This window comes from Camellia sinensis, chromosome 5, assembly GCF_055761805.1.
Source record: "Camellia sinensis isolate YWXY chromosome 5, ASM5576180v1, whole genome shotgun sequence".
In the NCBI taxonomy this organism is placed as follows: domain Eukaryota; kingdom Viridiplantae; phylum Streptophyta; class Magnoliopsida; order Ericales; family Theaceae; genus Camellia; species Camellia sinensis.
In genome coordinates, this window is record NC_138965.1 from 191,998,094 (window position 1) to 192,022,367 (window position 24,274).

Here is a 24,274-nt window from a genome sequence, read left to right on the forward strand (position 1 = left end):
AGTGGAACGCGCAACAACAGTCTGTTTCTTTGCCTTTCAAGAGATTAAGGAATCATCAAGAAACATGCAGAAGCCATAAGTGAACTTGCAATCAGTGACATCACTAGCCCAATCAGAATCAACATAAGCCACCTAGTCCAAAGAGGAAGTAGAAGACAACAGTAAATCTTGAAATATAGTGCCCCGGAGATAGCGAAGAATGCTAACCAAAGTAGCTCAATGGGTAGAGCGAGCAGCAGAGACAAACTGGCTAACCACATGAACAACATATGCAAGATTAGGACGAGTAACCGTCAGATAGACTAAGCAACTCACGAGCTCTTGATATAAAGTAGGATCATCCAGAAGAACACCATTAGTAGTGTTGAGCTTTACATTAAGCTCAATGGGGCTATCAGAAATCTTAGTGTCAATAAGATCGGCACGATGAATAACCTCATTGGCATATTTGACCTAAGATAGAAAGTAGCTCTTGGGAGAAAAAGCTATCTCAATATCAAGCAAATACTGCAATTGGCTCAGATCCTTCATTTCAAAGGTGCGGAAAATATGCTGCTTGATCGTATATATAGCAGAAGAGTTCGAACCAGTGATGATCATATCATCCACATATAGTAATAATGCAACAAATCCAACAGAGATGTTGAGAAGAAATAAAGCAGAATCCTGGGCACAAGGATTAAACTCCAAGCTCAGTAACAACAGTCTGAAAGCGATCATACCAAGCACGAGGAGACTGCTTCAGACCATACAGAGCACGTCGAAGGCGACAAACCTGTCTAGAGGAATGGTGAAGGCCATTTGGAGGACACATGTAAACCTCCTCAGTGAGATGGCCATTAAGAAAAGCATTCTTAACATCCATCTGATAAAGAGGCCAAGAACGAACAGCATCAACAGAGATCAAAGCATGAACAATAGTTATCTTGGCAACAGGAGCAAAGGTTTCCTCATAATCAATACCATACTCCTGTGAGAAACCTTTGGCAACCAGACGAGTTTTGTAGTGCTCAAGAGAACCATCAAAATAAGTCTGGACTTTGTAGACCTATTTGCAACCAACCAGATTTTTACCAGCAGGCAAAGGAACCAACTGCCAAGTATTAGTTTTCTGTAAAGTAGACAACTCATCTTCCATAGCTTGAACCTAGTGAGGATCTTGACAGGCCTCCTTGTAAGACTGAGGTTTTGAAAAAAAGTAACAGACAAAAAAGTACGATAGGAAGTAGAAAAACATGTATTAGACCAATCCAACTTGTTTGGAGGATGACACACTCGAGTAGGAGATCGGTGTGCAGTAGGATCAGAGTCGTCAGAAGTAGGGGGATCAGCAGTAGGGGTAGAGACAACCGGTGGAGGAAGAGCCTTGCGACGAGAATAAACTAACAACGGAGGAGGAGAAGAAACTGAAAGAGGAGAAGCAGCCAGAGGTGAAGTAGGAGGAGAAAATGGAACAAGCTCAAGAGGAATAGTAGAGATGTATTCATCAGACGGGACCTCAAAAGGAAATGGATCAATATGAATCAAATCCTCTTTGGAAACTGGGACGGTGAGGAGAGGAAGCTGAAAGTAAGGTAGACATTCGAGAAAGGCAACATGACGGGAGACATAAAGGCGACGGGAAACAGGGTCATAACAGTAATGACCTTTTTGAGTGAGACTGTAACTCAAAAAGACACATAGAACAGACCGGGCACTAAGTTTGGTTCGATCTTTACGGGGTAAAAGGACAAAAGAAGCAGACCTAAACACGTGAAGGAGAGAGTAATTATGAAGTTGGAAAAACAGAGCCTCATAAGGAGACCGACCAGAAAGGAGGGTAGGCATACGGTTGATAAGAAAAGCAACAGTAAGAACTGCCTCACCCCAAAACGGAGTCGGAATGGAGGCAGAGAGAAGGAGAGACCTAGCTGTCTCAAGAAGATGACGGTGTTTACGTTCAGCGCGACCATTTTGGGCAGGTGTATCAGGACAAGAAGTTTGGTGAATGGTACCCAATTTGGCCAAGTATTCATAGAATTTAGTTTTAAAGTAATCCCCGCCCAAGTCAGACCGCAACAATTTAATACTAGACCTAAACTGTGTAGTAACTAGAGACGGGAAAGTACAGTATATCTGGTAGAAGTCAGACTTATGAGTTATAAGATAAACCCAAGTGTAACGGGTGTAGTCATCAACAAATGACACATAGTATGCAGAACCCTTTTGGTGCGAACAGGAGAAGGGCCCCAAACATCAATATGAACTAATGAAAATGGTGTATCAAATATAGAAGTACTTTATGAAAAGATAAGGTTGTCATTTTGGCAAGTTTACACTCTCGATATTCAGTAAGTTCACTAGGAGAAACTTTACCTAATATACCCGACTGAGCTACAGACCGTAAGCGATCAGCAAACAAATGCTCTAATCTAGAATGCCACAAGTAGAAAGGATTAGACAGAGAATCTAAGTAAAAAGAGAAAAGGCAGTCGGAGAGGTTGCCATAGGCATATGCAAGCTCTCCACCACATAGAGGACTCTAACTTTACGGCCGCTCCCAATCTGTTGCTTATACATCCGATCCTGCACAGAACAGATAGAAGAAGAAAAGATAACATCAAAATCAGAGACATCAAGCTGACTAATAGATAATAAATTGACAGATAACTGAGGAACATAAAAGACAGATGGAATAGAGACAACAGACATAGCAGACGGTAGGACAGACCCAACAGATACAACAGATATACCAGACCTATTAGCAGCATTGATAGTAATAGGAAAGGGAGAAGTACAATTTTGAAGTAAGGAGAGATGGGGAGTCTTATGATGAGAGGCACCAGAGTCGAAAATCCAGATAGACGAAGAAATACCTAAAGAAGACCCAAGTAAACTTGAATAAATAGAGGAAATAATGGAGGCAGATAGGGATGGCTGGGAGGTAGACAATATATGTTGAAGCTGAGTGATCTGAGCACTCAAGGAAGCTAAGACAGGATCGGGAGCTAGAGCAGATACAGTAGAACTGGCAGGAGACTGAAAAATATTCGGAGTAGGGGTGCAGAATTGGATCGGAAACTATTGAGAAGACGAGACAGACAAACATCCCTTCTTGGGACAATGATACTTCCAATGACCTCTCTAATGGCAGAAAGCACACTCATCTGAAGCCAGTGACCTAATAATCTTAGCATTTAACATTGGTATGAACCAGAGACCGAAAAGAGAATTGATAGACTGAAGTGTAATAAACCACAAACTAATGGGTCAAAACATTATAAACCTAAAAATGCCAGAACCAGAGAAACACAAGGTTTGTACGGTTGTGGTCAAAGTGTAATAATCCAAAAGCTTGTTTGCTCCAAACAAGAATAAGAGAGACTTGTAGTCCATCCATGTTACAGTCAAAGAGGAACACCCAGATCACGACTGAGAACAAATGAGAGAACCAGAATGAGGTGACGACTCAGAGAGATGTCGCGATAGGGAACCAAGTTGCGAACAACTAAGAAACTCCAACGACAACTGAACTGATGAACTCGAACCAGAGAGGCAATTGAACTGATGTAGGAACTCCAGCGACAACCGAAGTGGAGATTCCGATGAGAAACGTGACTCCAAAGATCACCCAAAGACTTCGAACCAGAAATCACCATCAACTATAGCCGATGACCAGGAATTAGACACTTTGAACTCAAATGAGTTGCACAAACTTGATGAGATAGAGGATGGAGTCAATCAAAGCCATAGAATAGAATTAGAGGGCTCGATCAAACTGCAGCTCAAAACCAGAGAACCAATTGCGATTTCTGCTAGGGCTTCACACTTAGTTCTGATACCATGTAAGATTTCTGAATGATTTCAGTTTATTCAATTGTTCTAATACAAAGATTACAACCTATATATAGCAATCCTAACCTTAATTTGAAATAGGAAATACAATCAATCTAAAATACATTTCCATAATTAACATAATGTTCTCACAGTCCATTTCATTATCATTTTAGATTCTTGGTCATAAGTTTTATGTGGTTTAGAAGTATCCTTTTGTGATTTGCTATTATAGTTCCATCTAGAATTCTAGATGTTCTTTCACTTGGGTTTTGAAGTTCTTATACTTATATATTTGTTATATATTTTTTCCCAACTGAAAGGATATTGTGATGATTTTGGCTGTGAGTTATTTTGCTCACCTACTGAACACTGAACTGGCAATTGGTTTAACTTCAAAATACATACTTGCGCTGCATGGATCAATATGTTCCTTCCCAAATTAGATTTTATTGAATTTAAGTTTGATGCCGATAAATGTTGTGTGTAATATATATACAGATTTCTAACTGGAGAAAATTTGGTGCAATGCTACTTTGCTCAACCTTTTTAATTTTTTCTATTGATCCAAAAAGAATGCTATAGATTTTCATATCAGCAATTCACTGCTGTTGGATTTTTTTCTTTATACTTGACGGGAAATATGAAAGTGAAAAAATGTAAAGTGGAGCGTGAACAGAAGTGCAAAATTCACACTTATCATATGTAATGCAAGAAGAAAATTTTAAAGCATGTGATGTTTTTGGAGATTTTCATATTGATGTTATTTGTGCACTGAAAGGATTTGCATGAGAATGGCAGTGGTGCAGGTATGTTGGGATCCTGCCCCTCCCTTCCACTTTTTGGACAATGGTGGGATGCAAAAATGTGATACCAGGTAAAGTATAAATGACCTCAGTTGACTTTGGAAAGGGGTTGGGTTGTAATGTATTACATTAAAATGAGCATAGTTTAAGGCTGGTTGCAAATGAATGCTATGTTGACTAATGCTGCAACCTCAGAGAATGCTATTCATTGATATAGTCTGAATATGTCTTACAATTTTTCCTTGAAAACAAGCGTATATTTGATTTTTTTTTACTTTCAATTTAAGTGTTTGTCATAGTACTGCCAAACCATTGTGTTTAAATGAGCACCAAAAAGTTCAGGATAACATTGTTCAATGTCCACATTAAATTTAACGTGGGCAAAGGTTATGGAGATTGGAGAACTTATTGGATAAGATTTTGAAGGGTGGATGAAGAGGTTGGAAGTTCCTAGATCAATACTGCATTGGATGAAGGGTGTTTAAAATACTGAATTGGATGGCAAGTTTATGTCTAGTTAATTAGTCAAATTAGCAGTTTTGTGGTACTATAAAACATTAATAAAATTTTAAGTGCTGTTTTAACTGGGTTGGCAGGTCTAACTTTTCTGAAACCAAAGTTATTGGTCTGGGCCCAGTGGCATTTTCATATAAAATGTTGGGGATTAGGAGGTGGAGATCTCATGAATATGGGAATGAGAACACATAACTTTCCAACATTTAGTCCCTTTTAAGATGGAAAATGTTATTCATACAGAGAACATCACAAGAACGATGTGGCAATGCCATTTTGGTAAATAAATGTCATCTTTGTGGGTGTTTTGTTTTATAGTAAATGGTATACATTGAGCCACATCATTATGTATAGAAATTATGTAGGAATTTTTTGTGTGTACATCATTACTCTTTAAGATTTCTGAAGCTCTGAGGAAAAATGTGTGGGTGTGGCTTCTTTGTTGGTTTTGATCTGAAGGTGTGTTAGTGATGCAGGAGCAGCCAGATGGGAAAAATTCTGTAACTATTATACTGGTCTTTATTTTTCAGCATCTAGGTACTTGAAACATACTATAGGTGTTTATCTAGTCAAGTCTATGTAGGAGCTAAAGAAAGGTTTTTTTGTTAGTGGTGTGAACGGAATAGATGAACTTTTCAAGGCAGGGGAAGAATTGATTTTGAAGTTAAATAGTGGCCTTTTGTCTTTTTTTGTATAGTTGGTTTTTTGGGTATGGTCAATCTTTCCTTGAACCAATTTTAAGATTTTGTAGATAATCTTGAATAGTTTTCTTTTATAGAGGAGATGGTGCTTCTTTAATACACGTTGTCTTTATTTATTAAAAGAAAGTTTTATTTTCTAGAATTTTATTTTCCAATATGCTCAAGTTTCTATCCTCGAGCACAGTTTTGAAACTCAAGAGTTTTATGCTGACTGGGATCACTATTCCTTTTTTGTGTTCCAATCAAGCGATCAGAAGCTTAGAAACATTTATGCTGCTTTTGGATTGTGGATTTGTTGAGAAGAAAAATAAGGGGGCGGGAAAAGTGTTTTTTGGGGAGGGTTGGGTGGGTTGGGTGTAATACACTTTTCCCTTAACTTTTCTTTCTCCCTTCACAAGTCAATGATCCAAACACAATTTTAATTTTGATGTATTGTGTGTGGACTGAGTGGAATAGGGATAGTGTTGCCAAAGTTGGCAAGGGACCACTTGAGGCGTTGTAGGAGAGAGTGAAGGCAATCCTAGTGTATATATATATATATATATATAGAGAGAGAGAGAGAGAGAGAGAGAGAGAGAGTGGCAATGGAGATACTTTGACCTTGCTGAGGAGGGTTTGAAAAGGGTTGATGGTTATGCATGGAGAGAGATGATCCCCTCATGTAGGAGAGCCGAACCATAGAGGCCAATTCAATGAGGACAATTAGTATAATTCCCTTGGTTTGGCAATCCAGATGTATGGACTACACATCGTGTTTAAAGTCAGTTTGGGAGCCATATCACGGCTTGCTTGCAGTGGTAGGAATTTTGAACCATTGGGGATCATATCATTTTGCAAGTGCCACAGGTAGGTATGATAAGTTCTGAGATTCACATGTCAAAAGTTGTGTTTGTCTCTCTGCCTCTTAAGGCTGATCAAGGTAAGCTATGTGAGCCACATGACCTCGGGATCACTTGTTCTAGCCTTCAAGCTATATTCCTCATGGTCCAGGTCCTGCTCTCAGCCTGGTTTGTTAAGTACTTCAGCAAATTCCCTCTGGGAAATTGTGAAGGAGATTGGTGATGAGAGGTTGGTTGATGGAAATCTGCTCGTGCCTTCGTCCATTTGAAGCTGACCCAAGAAAGGTGCGTGGAGATTCACCAGTGGGGCACGTGTTGCATTATGAGGCTGTCATGTGGTGCCAACTAATTAATATACAGATGACTTTTATGCCATGTAATGGAGATGAACACATGTACCTACTTTGTGATTTCTATTTTCTTAAACAAAATTAAGTGGGTGAAGTTTAGAAGATTCATGTTAGGCTTTTTCTACTATGTATAGGGTTCGTTGGTGTAAATTGATAATGGATTTCAATGAATAATTTTTCTTGGGTTTTGCAATGATGGAATTCTTCTGTTGGTTTGAGTTTGGATTTGTTCTATTTATTTGTGTATGTATCTCAACCAAGCATTTGTGGACTAAGGTACTTTTCTCTCTCTTCGTTTTTGCTCCTAGGTTTTTAGACTTCATTTAATTGCTGACAATTTCTGCTATTCCAGATCTGTTAAAAGTACCTTAGGCTTGGGTTGTGGACTTGGAAACTCCCATCTGGATCTCTGAGGAAGTCTAAGAGAGACCACTTGAGTCCTGACATGGTATTTAGATCCATTGTGGTTGGTGATCCAGTGTAGTGGCCAGATTTTTGAACCGCATATTTGGTATTTAGATAATTTATTGGATTGTTGGAAAAGGATATTAGCTTATTCCTCTGGTTTAGAAATTTTCCCTACTGTCATGGAATATTGAGATTGTAATAAGACTCTACTTTTGGTTGATTATCAATGGAACAATTTGCCCACTGGAATGTGATGATGACAGAAGAGTTTTGGTAACGTGTGTTTTTATTGAAAGGACTTATTTAGCCCATCCCTTAAATATTTTTCTGGAGAGAGCTTGAATTATGTTAGGTTTCATGTTATTGATTTTCTGTGGCATTTATGTTAATCTTTAAAGGCATTTGTTGATGTGTTTATTGCTGGGAAACCTATTTGCCTCCGTTGTGTCACGTATCTTTGTGGGGAAAACAGAAAAACTAATGTCAATTTGGCGTCATCCTTTCAAGTTCAGTTGCAATTTTTACTGCTTTATGGTTTTACTTCATTGCTCGAGTGCGACAAAGTGGTGGATTTTTGCGGGCTAGTTAACTTATATTTAGATGATCTTTCAAGTACAGATAGATTGGGTGCTTTTGTGGCTTCAAATATCAAAATCTTACGATTTGTGATTCGAATTTTAATTTTTATAAAATTTATATGAATTTATGGGCAATTCTATTTTAAAAGTAAATTTTTAATGAATTGATTCACGATGCGATTTATTTTTTTTATGATTTATAAAAATTTTAAAATTATTCCCTGACATATTGACTTTTTTTTAAATTTTTTTTTTTGTGAAAATGACATAATATAATTTTTAATATTGTTTAATACCAAAATAACTAATATATATACATAATTTATTGTTATTTTAGTGATCATTGAGTTTTTAATATGATTTAATTAAATTTAGTCAGACTTAACATTTTTATACAATTTTTTTCTTTTAAAAAATCATAATATATGTTCTAAAGATATTTAAGAATAATGTAATTTACATCACGAATTATCTGTTGTTATTTTATTAAATTGAATATAGTTGAATATTATATGATGAGGTCGATTATACTTTTTAAAATATTTTAGACTTAAAAATAAAAAATATTAAATAATTCTTTTTTATGGTTATAGTTACCTGAAAAAGTATATATATTTATTATCTAAATATCAATATCAATATCATTATTAATTATTACTATTTTAAAAATTAATAATTTGTGTATTTGATTACCCACCCATCCGTTTGCAAGTAAATTATCAAGAAAGTAGAAGTTGCGTTCTCTATTGGTTTTGTTTCTCATGTTAGGATTACTATCGTATGTGGACCATTACAATCGAACTTTTCAATTTTCAATAACTATGACATATTTATTTATTTTTAAGGAAAAAATATTATAATTTTATAATTATTATAATTAAAAATCTCAACGGTCAAATTACTAAAGTTTTGGTACAATCATTAAGTACCTATGTTTTTTTTTTTTTTTTTTTGACAAATGTGATTTAATTATGTGATTATTAATATTAAATAAATTTTATTTTTGGGAGATTGACCAATAAGTTTCATATTTTGGATTTGAAATCCATATAGTTCCATATTTTTTCTTGTGATCCATTTAGGGTGCGTTTGATTCGGCGAATGAGGGGGGAGACTATCTACTGTTGGGATTGTAATTCGGGAAAAACTTTTTATCCGGTGTTTTTTTTTTTTTTAGTCAGCCGGACATGGAGTCTAACTGGACTTATCCTCCATATGTGGGATTATACAATTCCGGAGGGAGGTGTGAAAAAATTTTCATGGGACTATTCACTATTGAGATTAGGTGGTGAAATAACCATTTTAACCCTCTACTATTTAATTATGTATTATTTTTAGTAAAATTCAATAAAATTTAAATGTCTCAATTTAAAAATAAAATAATTTTATTCAACTTTTTATTGATATTTTATTTATTTAATTTTTTATAGATATTTTATTTTAAATTTTATTTTATATTTTAATTAATTTCATTATTTAAATTTTAATAGATGTTTTTATTTAATTTCATTACTTCATTATTATTATTTTTAAAAATAAATTTATTTAAAATTTTAATTAAAAAACATATATTTTTATTGATATTTTATTTATTAAATTTTTAAAAAATAAATTTATTTAATTGTGTAAAAAATAAAATAAAATAATTTTTTATTTAATCTAGCTAAAAATAATTAAAATATTAAAGATATGTTTAATATTGCTATTACTTAGTAAACAATTGAAAATGCGTAAAATAGTCTGTTGCTCATTTATCCTATCAAGTCCGTCTAACCGAATAATGGATTTACTAAAGATAATCATTTCCAGACATCTAATCTCATGAGAAAACAAACACGGGATATATATCCAATCCAACCAAATAGTCCGGGGGATTCACAGTCTCAGGATTCAAGTCCGATGGATTTTAATTCCCCCTTATCCAGTCCGTCCAATCAAACACACCCTTAGTTCTTTTGGATGTGTAATGACCCTGTCACGACTCAAACTCACCCCTAAAAGGTTGGCGTCGTAACCGGCTAGTAATTCGAGATTACCAAAGGCTTTCTTGTACAAATCAAAAATAAACGGGGCTAGCAGAAACAATATAACAAAAATACTAATAGTCCAATGAGCTATGCATCTATATGAACAAACATGTACATACATAATCGTTAATTTACCTAGATAGCAATACAAATCGTATAACATCAAGTACAAAACATATACATATCAAGTACAAAACATATACACACATCGAAAGTGTACATCATGGTCAAAAGCTTGACAACGACCTTCCAGCCTTAGCCCCAACTTGGAGGCACTCAAAACAACTCGGTGGGCTTCAAAACAATAGCTCGGCTAAAGACCCCTTCTAGACTTGTCCTCCGGAACGCTTACTTATACATAGATATATAAAAACAGTGAGTTAAAACCCAGTGAATAACATCAAAGCAAAGAGGTTAGTGAACAAATTCCAAATATATCATATCCGGAAAACAAATCATGACACAATCATTCATATCAGTCTTATATCAAAACATAACATAATGGTACATCCCACATAATATATCACATATTGTCTTCCAACTAGAGTAATCGGTTTTGGATACCGATTAAACACATATCCCCACAATGAAGTGGCTAACGAGATCTCGTATCACATCTGTGTCATGGACTCGCATTTACATGCCGTCTCTTATGACTTGGGACTATTTGTGGATGCGATAATAGATTCACAAATAGGGCATTTGTTCACATAATCAAAATAGCATTCAGCAAGTATAACTTATCGTATAACAGTTGAAACATATTTCATATCAACATATCTTTACAGAAATGTTACTCACAGCGGGCTTCCAAAACCAGTTGTTCGGTCTTCGAGTCTTGACCTACACACACAAACATCATAGTATAATTGCTCGATGCACATTCGAGTCATTCAGTTGATTAGTAACTTTATTCGGTTATCCGTTATTCGTTCGTTCAGTTACTTCTATTCTTCTTTTAATTTCTTTCATGCTTATGAGATGCTTATGGATGTAAATTACACTTGAAAACCATTTAGAGGAAGGCCCGGAAGTCAGAAAACGAAAAAATAAAATAAAATAAAAAAATTGGAAAATCTGCCCTGTTTGGTCGCACATGCGGTTATGGACTCGCCTTTTTCTGCACCCTGCCTTTCGGAAAGGGTTTTAAAAGAAGGCCTCACAGTTCGGACTCCCGCGATTCTGAATCTAGTCTCACAAGTGCAATGTGAAACTGATAAACACCAAAGAGTCCAATTCGGAAAACCTTTTTGGGAAAATTGATTTTGAATCAAATAATGCCAAAATTGGACTGCTTTGCCAGATACAGAGTCGTCACCTAAATATTTTGTTTTGGGAAAATTTAGGAAACCCTGACTCGTGCTAAAGGCCACGTGTCCGTTATCACCAAAGTTGCCTTAGCTCGGGAACTTAGGTACAAGAGGGAAAGGTCTTGAAATGAGCACCCCCACTCGCCAAATCAAAAGATCGGCATCTACTAAACATTATGTGCTCTTTGATTATTAAGCTAGTTATACTATATGACGCGCACAAGCAAGTATAGACTAGTTTACTCAATTTGGAACAATTCAACTCATGTTTGTTTGCGAAATGGTTTGAATTTGCCACCCTTAAATGGGCTTAAAGATGCAGATTTGTCACCAAACATAGTGGGCTTAAAACATGATTTACCACAACAAAGTGGGCTTAAAACTCACATTTGTTGAATTGTTCTAATTCAAAAAACAATCTTTCATCCACAAGCATTCTTGCAGTTTATCAAGTAAGTACATAGCCTCATAGCAAACATACGAAACATGGCAATATGGCAATCACACTCATGCAAGTATGCTAAAGTATAAAACTTACCGAGTACTCTAAGCCAAAACAAAAACTAGTTAGAAAGATGCATGATCCTAACTATGTTAAGATGTATAATGCAATACATGCAATATGCAATTAATAGGCTCGGCTACTAATATGACATACGAAACAATTTGAACATTATGCGATAAAACACGTATTCAAAAAAGATATTGAAATTGCAATGCAGTTTGAATGATGCGCCGAGTCTCGGAGCATGCAAGACAAATGAGTGTATGCAAGCATACGAGCATAAGGTATGCTAATCGAAATATAATCCCTAATCTAACCATCGAAAGCGAGTAAATAAAAAGAAGAAAAATGTGGGGTTGGAAGACATACATACACGCACGCACACTTATTACAGCATTATACCCTCGTGAAGGAGGGTCCGAATGAATAAGAGCTAAGCTACTCTAAGGTAAGCTAATTAATCTAATTAGACTAATTATTACAAACCAATGAATAACTAGCAAACTCATTACTAATTATTACAAACACCTAACTAATTAGCAAATTAATTAATTAAAAATGCGCACTAACTAATCATGTAAAACATTAAACTATGCTACCACTGCTTTGCTTCAAGAAGTGGAAGATGCATGCGTTCGGTTTTCGCCCAGAAAAGTCCTCCGTTTTGCTCCCGAGAGGCTCTGTTTGCAGGGTTGGGTATACTCCAGAAACTTTCTGCTCCAACTTACCAAATCTTTGCTGGGGGTTGCACCAGTGACCTACCGTCCATGGGTGGTTGTTGCTGGCCACTTGCCAGCCATGAGAGGTTGTTGCCGGCCACTTGCCGGCCAAAAGAGTGCCTTGCCGGCCAGAAATGAGGCACTGTCGGCCATGGATAGGGCCTTGCCGGCCACTGATGCTTTGGGTCCCCATATTGCAGCAGAACACAAACAGAGCAAAATGAAGGTCTTTCCGAAGGTATGTTTGTACTGTCCCCCCCCTTATCATCTCAAAACCTTAAAGGAGTGGCACACTTGGATCCAAAACCACCAATCAAGCAATTTCATTGCATGATGGCCAAAGATCCAAGTTGTACAATTTCAATAAATGCACAAATATGACTCGAATGACCACCACCCTATCATACATGATCAAGGGCAATGGAGACCTAGGAAAATGACACATTTCATCACTATTGAGTATGAAATGTCCCATTTGCCTTGTGTTCAAACGAACATCTGGTTTGAACACATACAATGCAACATAAAGAATGCTTATCTAGTTTCTTTTACCTGTCCAATTTGTTTACTCATTTTACATTACTGATCCATTATTTAATTGATTAAAGTGAGTGCCCTCTAATGGAAAGACAGCTCAAACCACAAGGTGCTTTGGGCATGAAAAAGGCATTACACTGTTGGTAATGAACCCCCTAAGGGATTAAACTATTAGGTGCAACACCTCAATTCCACACTTAGGCAAACAAGTGGTTTGAAACCACTTTCAAAGCAGACACAAGAGTGAAGAATGGAAGGAGATTGCAAAGATTTTAGTGCTGAAATGAAGTGCAAAACAACACTAAAACATGCTTTCAACTCAAAATAATGATGATCAAAGCATTAAAACACCAAGTTAGTGAAGGAATTAACACTACAACTATGCCATACAAGGCTCAAATGACCTAAACAGCTAAAAACATAACTGAGACAGGTCAAAACAGTGACAAAAACATGCTGGACTAGAGTTAAGTTAAGTTAGAAAAACATGCTAACTCACAAAGCTAACTAGGCATGCAAACAAGACACAAGGAGGGGAGGCTAACCCCTCCAATTTTGGACTTCAAAACAAGGTTTTTACCACTGAAATACCTCTAAAAATTAGTGATTAAAAGGCCCAAAAAATTTGGTTTAAAAGTGATAAGAAATGGCACAAAAACTTAACAAACAAAGAGACAAGAAGGGTGGACTACCCCTTAACACAAAGTAACCTCAAACCACCATTTTTAGGTCATAAAAATAGAGGTTTTTGCAGTTGAATACTAGGCTAAAAACAGTTTGAAAAGATGGCAAAACAAGTATGCAAAACAAGTTTAAAGAAGGTAAGTGTTATACCTTTAAAGCAAAGTACAACTTAGGCACCAATCCAAGCTCAAACCTCCTTCTAGAGCTCAAACAAGACTCCAAGAGATCTCAGCCCAAAGGTGGTCAAGTTTGATTTAGGGTTGATAGGCAAACTAGAACTATATCTCTACTTGTATGTACAAAGGTTCAAGAGAGAGAGAAATCTAAAGAGAGAGAATTGTAGATAAAGAGGCTCCCAAAATATTTCCAACCTTGAAAAAAATAGAGAAGGGCCTCTATATATAGAAATATATGAGCTCAGGTCGAAAATATCAATTCAGAAACAGCTGGAGCAGTGTGGAATGGCTGGAGGGGAAATATTTGCACAAAAACTGGTTTTTGACACCAATGGCCGGCAAGGCATCATTGGTGGCCAGCAAGGTTCATTTGTGGACAGAAAAACCATCAATGGCCGGCACATGGCCAACAAAGGCTATTCATGGCCGGCAAGCCTCATTCAATGGCTGGACAAAAAATCTGCTTTTTGGACCTGACTTCAAATGGGCATATCTCCTTCATCCGGACTTCTTTGCAGGTCATTCTTGTGCCTAAATTGAAGCCCTGGAAGTCTTATTTCCAATGGTGTTAGCCTCGCATCAAAATTTCAAGTGTGCAATAAGACATGCTCATTTTAGTGAAGACTGCTCAATTTTGGCTTAAACGGATGGATGCCTAACTTCAACCAGCCACATCTCCCTCGTCCGGACTCGGCTTTAGGAGATTCTTGAGTGTAAAATGAAGCCCCAGAAGTCCTCTTTCCAATGGTTGTGGCCTCATAACTTAAGTCCAAGTATACAAAAAGATAGACCTGATTTAGTGAAGCTGGCCAGTTCCCTCTCCCCAACTAGTTTCTTTCCTCTCCTGTTATTTTCTTCAACTCCAAACCTCTAAATAAGGTGTTTTGAAAGATTTTTCAAAGAGTTCACCTCTCTTTCATTTATTTCCACTTTGTCCTTGCTCGGTTTATCGAAAAACGCAACATTTAACGAAATGTGAGCCTTAAAACATTGTAGAAAACTTTTTCAAAAATATTTTGAAATAGAGGGTTTTAAGGTCTAAAAATTATTTTGGTCAAAATGGCTTTGGTCAAAAATAAGGTGTAAGGTTGGGATTTGAAGCTCTCAATGCCGAAAAAATTGAACCTTTGCATAGCATGGCCTTCGTCCTGCCTTCGTCCTGCCTTCGTCCTCGAACAATCAACCTAAGGTCCCCAAGTCTTAAGGGTAGTCAAAAATGGGGTGTCTACAGCGGTGGCCTGGCCGCACGAGCGAGTGAACTTCAGAATATAATTTTGGCAAAAAAGGGTTTGGCCGCTTGAGCGGTGGCCCAGGCCGCTCGAGCAGTATGGGTACAATTTCAGTCCGAAATTCTGCTCTTGAATGGAACTTCATTTCCATGTATTTCAAGGCCAAAAACTTGTAAAAACATGTTGAATGCAACATATCTAGTTTAAACAAAATCACAACTTCAAAATGGAGCTTAAATTTCATACAAAACATTCAAACCCTTGAGTTGAAATACAAAATATGCAAATTAAGCTCCTATCCTTGAAATCCATGGAGTTTATTCTTCAAATCTTAAGAATCATGCAAGAAAACAAGTTTATGAACATGATTTCCATGAATCTATGCCATGCATGAGGATACAACATGTTCCTAACATTATATAGCAAAATACATGCAAAACTCACACATAATTCATAAATTCAACTCCATAACACTTTGTAGACGTGCCCGAACGTCCCAGGAAAATCCCGTTTTGTTCAGTAGGCTCATTACAGTTCGGACTCAATGTCACGGTTTTTAATCTGATCTTGCAAAGTGTAATGCGAGATTGATAAATCACCAAAGAGTCCAACTCCGGCAAATCGTTTTGAAAAACTGATTTTTAGAAAGAAGTGCCAAACTTGGACTGCTTTGCCAGATAGAGAGTCGCCACCTAAATATTTTATTTTTGAGAAATTTAGGAAACCTTGACTCGTGCCTAAGGCCACGTGTCCGTCATCACCAAAGTTGCCTCAGCTCGGGAACTTGGGTACAAGAGGGGAAAGTCATGCAATGAGCACCCCCGCTCACCCGATCAAAGATCGGCCTTTACTAACATGATATCTTGTTTTTGAAAACACATGTGCTCTTATTTTGGTTATTAACTTAGAATTACTATGTGATGCACATAGCATACAAGTATAGACTGAATCGCCTAAGTTAGAACAAAACATCTCATGTTTGTTTTTGAAGGCGGTTTGCTACTCGCAAGTAGGCTAAAATGCGGATTTTGCCACCTTCAAGTAGGCTTAGAAAACATGGTGATTTACCACTCTCAAGTGGGTTTAAAACTCGCAATCAATGAATTTCTCCAATTCAAGTAATCCAACCTTCACCCACAGGCATTCAGGCAGTTATATCACATAAGTAGTTAGCCTCATGGTAAGCATGCTATCATGGCAGTCACTCACACACATGCAAGGATGTTAAAGCATAAACACTTACCGAGTACTCCGAGCCAAAACAAAAGCTATGTTAGAAATCAATGCATGATCCTAGCTATGTCAAGAATGCCTAATGCGACACATACAAAATGCAGCTAAGATAGGCTCGGCTATTCTAAAATGTCATGTGAAATGCAATTTGATACATGTATTCAAACAGGAATTGAAATACAATGAAGTTAGTATGATGCGTCGAGCCTGGTGCATGCAAGACAGATGAATGGATGCAAACATGCGAGCATAAGGATGCTAATTGAAACATGTCCTAAAACTAACCATCGTAAGCTGGTAAATAAAAGGGAGAAAGAAATGGGGGTTGGAAGACATGCATCACACACACACACACACACATATTTACAACAGTTGTGCCCTCTCGACGGAGGGTCCGAATGAATAATACAGAACCAACTAGCCAATCTAAGCTAATCTAATTAAACTAGTTATTACACAACAGAATGAATAACAAGTTACAGCTAATTATTACACAACTCTAACTAATTAACAAATTAACTAAATTGGCAATTGAATAAGCATGTAAACTATATGCAATAGGCTGCCTCAACTCTGCCTTGGATGACGAAGGATGCGTGCCCGGTCGCCTTGTGCAAAAATCCGTCGCGATGCCCCGATTTGCCTCTGTTTGCAACTAGTCTCAGAACACTGCAAAAAGCTCTAGAAGGCTGAAACTCCATGATGGGAATCTGTAGGAAGGCTGCTAACCAGTTGTTGGCATTAGAGACCACCTGCCGACCACTTTCTGTACTGAAAACCAGAAAAAGTGGTCGGCCAACCACTTTATCTGGTCAGCCGACCAGTTTTTGCTGCCAGACTTCAGTTTACTGCAACAGAGAGTAAGAAAGGGGCATGGCAAAATATTTGTAACACATGTATGCACAACCACCCTCTCTCTCATTACATAAGCTCAAGGGGGTGTGGTTCTCGACCCTCGGCCCACCAATCACGTATTTCGATGCATGATGGCCGATGAGCCAAATTGCACAACTCAATATGAAATGAATGCACACACGAATACACAAAGCCTAAAACTCCATCATGTATAGTCAAGAGTGTCGGCGACCGAGAATTGAGGCACATTTCATCACTTCGAGTATGAAACGTCCCTCGTTTCCCATGTTTGGACTAACTCCTATTCCAAACACAATGCAACAAATAACATGTCATGGCATACACAATGCGGCTCAAGCATGCGAACATACAATGCAATGAAACAAGCATGTGAACAAGATGCAAGGGACAAGCATGAAAACATGCAATGCAACATGAACAAACTAACAAGGCTAATGGCATGCTCAATGCTCATGCATACATGCTCAATGCAACGCAACACAGGCATGCAATCAATATGAACAACAACTAGCATACACAATGCAAATGGACGTGGCATACACAACGCAGTGAACCACATGGCATACACAATGCTCGATGGACTTAAACCGAAATGGACTAACCTCAGTCATGCCCAAATCAGTGGCCATACATGCTAAGATAGAAACTCAAAGTGCTATACAAACATGCATGCATATTGGCCCAAGCTCAAGGCATAAAATACAACTCTCCAAAGGCATTGAAAGGATGAAACATGGAATACAATGGCATATGTTCCAACACTGAAATGACATGCAAAATGACTTAAAATCATGCAAACAACCCATGTAATGCATGTTGAAAGGCTCAAGCATCGAAGCTAGTGAAGTGTATTACACTAGAGGCATGCAAGACAATGCTCAAATGGCCAAACCAGCCCCAAACAGACCTTATGCAGGCCAAAACAGTAGCCAAAATGGACTGAGATGATGGCTTGAAAGACAAGAAAATGAGGCTCATGCAATGGCTCACAAACAAAGCATAAAGGTGCAACTTTCAAACACATTGAAGGAGTGATAAACATGAGAATATGGCAAAGATATAAGCTCTAAAATATCATTCCAAATGATGCTAAATCATGCAAATAGCCCAAGCAGTGCATGCTAGCGGCTTGGAAACTCAAGGTTAGTGAGCTAAAATGCACTATGACTATACAAAGCATGGCATGCATGACCAAAACAACATAAATCAGACCTTAAGTATGCTAAAACATGAACAAAGTCTTCTCAGAGCTAAGCCAAAAGCATGCTAAAATAACATGTCGAAGCATGATGCATGTTAGGCTATTTCATGGAAATGCACTACAAGTGCATGGAGCATGCATGGGGCCATCGAACCAACCCAAAACAGAGTTATGACATGTCAAATGATGGCCAAAAACCTACTGAAATGGAGCCAATACATGCTAGAAAGACATGCTACTTTGATGAGCCACAAATGGGATTACACTACACATACAAGAAGCATGCAAAAGGTGACCAAACCAACCATGGACAGAGTCAAGGCAGGCCCTAGAAGTCACAAAAAAGTACCTGAACTAAGGCCTCGTTTGGGAACAGGCTAATTTAGTAACTTTTTGGCTATTTGGCTAAAAAGGTAGGTAAAAAAAACTTGTATATTTGGAATGACTTTTTGGCTAATTACAAAAATATGTGCAAAAAGTAGAGAGAAAAGAGAATCTTTGACTTTTTGGTATGAGTTGTTGGCTTTTTAGCTAATTTAGTAACTTTTTGGCTAATTGGCTAAAAAAGTAAGTCTCCAAACGGGGCCTAAGCCTCAAAATGGTAGAAACACATGCTCCTTTGATAGGCCAATAATGCAAGCAAACAAAACAAGAAGAGAAGGGATCACCCCCCTCTGATTTGAGGCCTCAAAAGCACATGCCTACCACTAAAAATCCACTGGATTTCAGTGGTTAAAAGTCCAAGCAAAGACTAATTCAAAGGCCTCAAGGCATGGCACAAAACAAGGCCAAACAAGGCACAAAAGGGGGTAGAACACCTCCAACACCCAAGGAGCCTTAAACAAACATGTTAAGTACTCAAAAATAAAGCTTTTTGTAGTTTAAAGTTAAGCCAAGAGAAGCATAAAAATATGGCTAAGAGAGTGGTCAAAATAGAGCTAAAAGGGGAGAAAAGAAGATTACCCTTGAAGCACTGCAATACCAGCAAATTTTATGAGCCAAAACCAACTCTTGAGCTCCCTCAAGACCCTCCAGCAACTCAGCAACAAGGTAAGAGTGTTTGGCTATGAGGTTGTGTGTACAAGTGTGAAGCAAAGCACCAATATAGAGAGAGAAAGAGAGGGATATAGATTGAGTGTAAGCCTATGCTCTCAGCCAAAATCCAGCCTGGAGAAGGGAGGGGAAGCCTCTCTCTTATAAAAAAACATAAGCTAAAGCTTCTTGGAGAAGCTTAGAGCTTGGATAAATCCCTCCATACACGTGTATGGAGGATACAGTCTGTGCCCTCCAGCTGGCATAACTGGCATCCACAACACCTGTAGAATATGCAGGAAGGCCGCCGACTAGTTAAAGTGGTCGGCCGACTACTTTTACTGGTCAACCAACCACTTTTCACGAGAAAGTGGTCGGCCAGCCACTTTTTCTGGTCGGTCAGCTACTTTTTCTGGTTTTTCAGGACAAAAAGTGGTCTCCCGGAAAGAAAAATGGTCAGCCAATGGGTTTAACACCGTAACCGGCCAGTAATCCATGATTACCGAAGGCTTGCTTAACAGTAAAGACAGTAATACAGAGTACAGGGGCTGGCGGAAGCCAAAACAGTAATAAAAGATATCCAATGAGCTGTGACAGTCTGTATGCAAAAAGACTTTTCATAACATTTTCATATTCGGGACAAAAGCAGTATGTACATATATCATATACAGGCATTCAGGTTAGGGACCAAATCCCTACCATAACAGTACAGTACAAGTCTATACAGTATTACAAAACAAAGATAGAAGGGTGAACTGAGACACCCCAAAAAGCCTAAGCTTGAATACACTTGGAACCTTGCAGTGAGGCACGTTGGTTGGCTTGACAAAAAGGGAGTTTAACCCAACGCTCCTAGCTCCGATCCGGTGCCTGGACACCTACATATATATATATAAACAGTGAGCTAAAGTCCAAGGAATAACATATGCGTAAAGAGGTTAGGAATGAATGCCCTTTCAGTATTTAAAACAGTCATTTGAACAGTATATCAGATATTCGATCATGGCAGTCATAAGTGGTACATCCAATAGCAAACAGTATAGTAGGTCTTAACGGACCGAACAGTCAGTTGATGGCCATCATATCAATAAACAGTAATGGTTCCAAATATGGGAACCGACAGAGATCTCTGCGACAGTAACAGTACAGTACAGTAACAGTAAATTGCTATGGATGCCACGAATATAGTTCGTAAATAGGACAAGCATTCATTCAGTAAGAAATATCATTTTAGAAAGCAGTGCAGTTAATCATTCAAAAAATATTCATGATTGAATATATCTTTACAACATTGTTACTCACAGAGCACTGGGCTACAGATAGGCTAGAGCGTCCTCGGATGCCAACCCTACAGTTACAGAATGAACACACACTAAGTTACTCACTTGAGAATCAATGACTTAGTCCCTATCTTGACTCGGTGTGGTTCTATATCACTATTCTCATTAAGATGCCTTAAACTAGGCCTAGGAATGCCTAGGATGAAATGAGGATGCAAAGATGTACTTAAAAACACTTTTCAGAATTTTCAGAAATACAGGGGTCTCGCTCGAGTGTGGCTTTATACGCTCGAGCGAGCTTGTCAAAACAGTGGGGTCGCTCGAGCGTGGACTCCCTCGCTCGAGCGGTCTGTAAAAATGCAAAAGTACTGGATGTTGAAAATTTCCGCTCGACGCTCGCTCGAGCGTGAGACACAGTCCTCACTCAAGCGTAGGTTCTCTCGCTCGAGCGTGCGTCTGCGTGCACCAAAAACCTGAGAGCTTGTAATTCACACTAGAGCCATCATTCCTTCGCTCGAGCGGAGCTCTGAACAAACGATGGTCGCTCGAGCGTGGAATCCTTCGCTCGAGCGTGGAAGCCAAATTCTGGAATTTCCAGATTTGCCTTCAAAGCTCAAACCAAGCATTCAACACTTCAAAACTAAACCTCTTGGGCCCATTTTCTGGGAAAACACTTTAAACCCAAAATATAACAATATTTGAAGATCAATTTGTAAAATCAAAGCCCAAGGGTGAGTCAATTGAACACCATTTCAAATAAACTTCAAGATCAAAGCTCGAACATAACATGCATGTATTTAATTAAATTCAAAGCTTCAAATACATGGCCAAATAACTCAATCCTTCCAAAAACATGATGAATTCATGAATTATAATCAAAATATGAACATGCATGTAGCAAATTTCATGGGAAAAACCTCAAAACTCAAGAATGTGCACATGCATGCATGAATTTCTACTCAATTCACACTTTAATTTAATTCTTGACTTTAAGCTCCTATTCCTCCATGAATCATGCAAGAAATGACTTAAATTCACAATCAAGAAGATGGATTCCTTACCTAGGTCTTGAATTCAAAGTCTACAAGCTCAATTTTGCAAAATCCTTTCAATTCCTTCTAATTCTCCAAGTTAATCTCTTATTGAAACCAATTCTCCTATCTCACTCTCTCTCCCTCACGATTTTGGTCTCAAAATGGTTGAAGAATGTGCCAAACATATATGAATTAAGCCTCAGGATGTTTTATGAAAGTGGTCCACTAAATAGCAAAAGAGAAAATAAGCCAACTAATGCAATTTAACATTATTTAATCCAATTTAATCGTACCAAATCAAATTTCAATTAAACATACCATAAAATCACATAAATTCTAATTAACATGAAACACTAATCAATTTCAGATTCGGCTGCCGATAAGGCCTTCAATTCACAGTTCGACACTTAAAACATGAACAGATCAATTAACAGTCAAACAGATAGAAATGCGTTTAAACTAATACACTCAATCAATCAATTTAAAATGTTAGTCAAATCAGTTACTTAATCATATTCAGTCACAGCTTAGCAGTAATCAGTGGTATTATCAGTAAACAGTGGTGAGGGTTGTCACAGTCTCCCCTCCTTACAAAGAGTTTGGTTCTCCAAACTCGAATTACCTTCATTTTGGAAGAATACCGGATCCAGAGGGAACAGTTCAGGATATCTCTTGATCATATCGCCTTCCCTTTACCAAGTGGCATATACGCCACCATGGTTTTGCCAATCAACTTTCACTAACGGAATTTCTTTGTTCCTTAACTTCTTGATCCGTCGGTTTACAATTTGAATAGGCCGTTTTTCATAAGTGTAGTCATCATTTAGCACTACACGGGTAGGTTCAATCACATGGAAGGGATCCCGGAGTTAATCCCTCAACATCGATATATGGAAGACATTATGCATATGCTCCATTTCAGGAGGAAGCGCTACTTGATACGCCACCGGATTGATCTTTTCAATGATTTCATACGATCCGACATATCTCGGTGCTAGCTTACCCTTGACTCCAAAATAAGTCTAGCCTTTCATCGGTGTCACTTTAACAAAAACATGATCACCTATTTCATATACCCTGTCTCGCCTTCGGACATCCGCATAACTTTTTTGTCGACTTTGCGCAGTTTTTAATCTCTGTTGAATCAGTTTCACTTTTTCGGTAGTCTCATGTACAATTTCGGCCCCAAGCAAAGGCCCATCTCCAACTTCTGCCTAACAGATAGGAGATCGACATTTCCTGCCATATAAAGCCTCAAAAGGCGTCATACCAATACTCGAATGAAAGCTGTTATTGTAGGCAAATTCAGCCAAAGGTAGATGACTTTCCCAATTTCCCTGGAAATCAAGAACACACGTCCACAGTAAATCTTCCAGAGTCTGGATGGTTCTTTTTGACTGGCCATCCGTGTGAGGATGGTATGCACTACTCAGTCTCAATTCAGTACCCAATGCAGTTTGCAGACTTTGCCAAAATCTCGATGTGAACTTCGAGTCCCTATCGGAAACAATGGACACAGGCACTCCATGCAATCTAACAGTCTTATCAATATAGTTTATAGCCAATTTGTCCGCATTATAAATTGTTTTGACAGGTAAGAAGTGAGCAGATTTAGTCAATCTATCAACAATAACCCAAATTGAGTCCATACCTTTACTGAAGCGAGGTAAACCAACAATGAAATCCATAGTGATATGTTCCCATTTCCATTCCGGTAGTAGTAAGGGTTGTAGTAAGCCTGCGGGTCGTTGATGTTTGGCTTTGACTTGTTGGCAATGAAGACATTTCGACCCAAAATCAGCAATTTCTTTCTTCATTCCCGGCCACTAGAAATTCAGTTTCAAGTCTTGGTACATTTTCGTATTTCCTGGATGGATAGACAGTTTTGAATTGTGGCCCTCTTGCAGAATTCTTCTTTTTAGTTCAGAATCACTCGGTACACACAACCTTCCCTGAAATTTCAATACATTGTTTTCAAATTTGAAGTCCGACCTCGGTTTGGACTCCCGTTCATCAATGACCTTTTCCAAAAAGTCATCCTGTTGCTGTTTCTCTTTAATCTCCTCAATCAGTGCCGATTGAGCAGAAATAGCGGCTAAGGTTTCACCTTGTTCACGCAAAACAATCTCCACTTCAAATTTTTCAAGGTCACCTAGCAATTCTTTCTGTCCGGTGAGTAAACAGGCTAAATTTTCAATTGACTTCTGACTCAGTGCATCGGCAACGGTGTTAGCTTTTCCTGGATAGTACAAAATTTGCAAGTCATAGTCTTTTATCAGTTCTAACCATCTCCGTTGTCTCATGTTTAGTTCTTTCTGTGTGAAGAAGTATTTCAAACCCTTGTGGTCTGTATACACCTCATATGTCGCCCCATAAAGGTAGTGACGCCAGATTTTCAGTGCAAACACTACTGCAGCAAGTTC

General features: G+C 38.0%; 1 protein-coding gene across 14 annotated transcripts in view; it reads left to right on the forward strand.

Annotated features, from left to right (window-relative positions):
• Nucleotides 1–24,274, forward strand: part of LOC114298473 (uncharacterized) — a 73,107-nt gene that overhangs the window by 10,327 nt on the left and 38,506 nt on the right. The window contains exons 17-18 of one of the 14 annotated variants that reach the window (XM_082870945.1): nucleotides 4,315–4,690; nucleotides 7,375–7,707. The exons of 10 other annotated variants lie outside the window; for them this stretch is intronic. In XM_082870945.1, the coding sequence (XP_082727071.1) occupies nucleotides 4,315–4,322 (8 nt within the window). In that variant the 3' untranslated portion in view covers nucleotides 4,323–4,690; nucleotides 7,375–7,707. Of the gene's footprint in view, nucleotides 1–4,136; nucleotides 4,691–7,374; nucleotides 7,708–24,274 lie in introns of those variants that run through there. 3 more of the 14 variants (XM_082870941.1, XM_082870942.1, XM_082870946.1) reach the window with 3 other exon arrangements.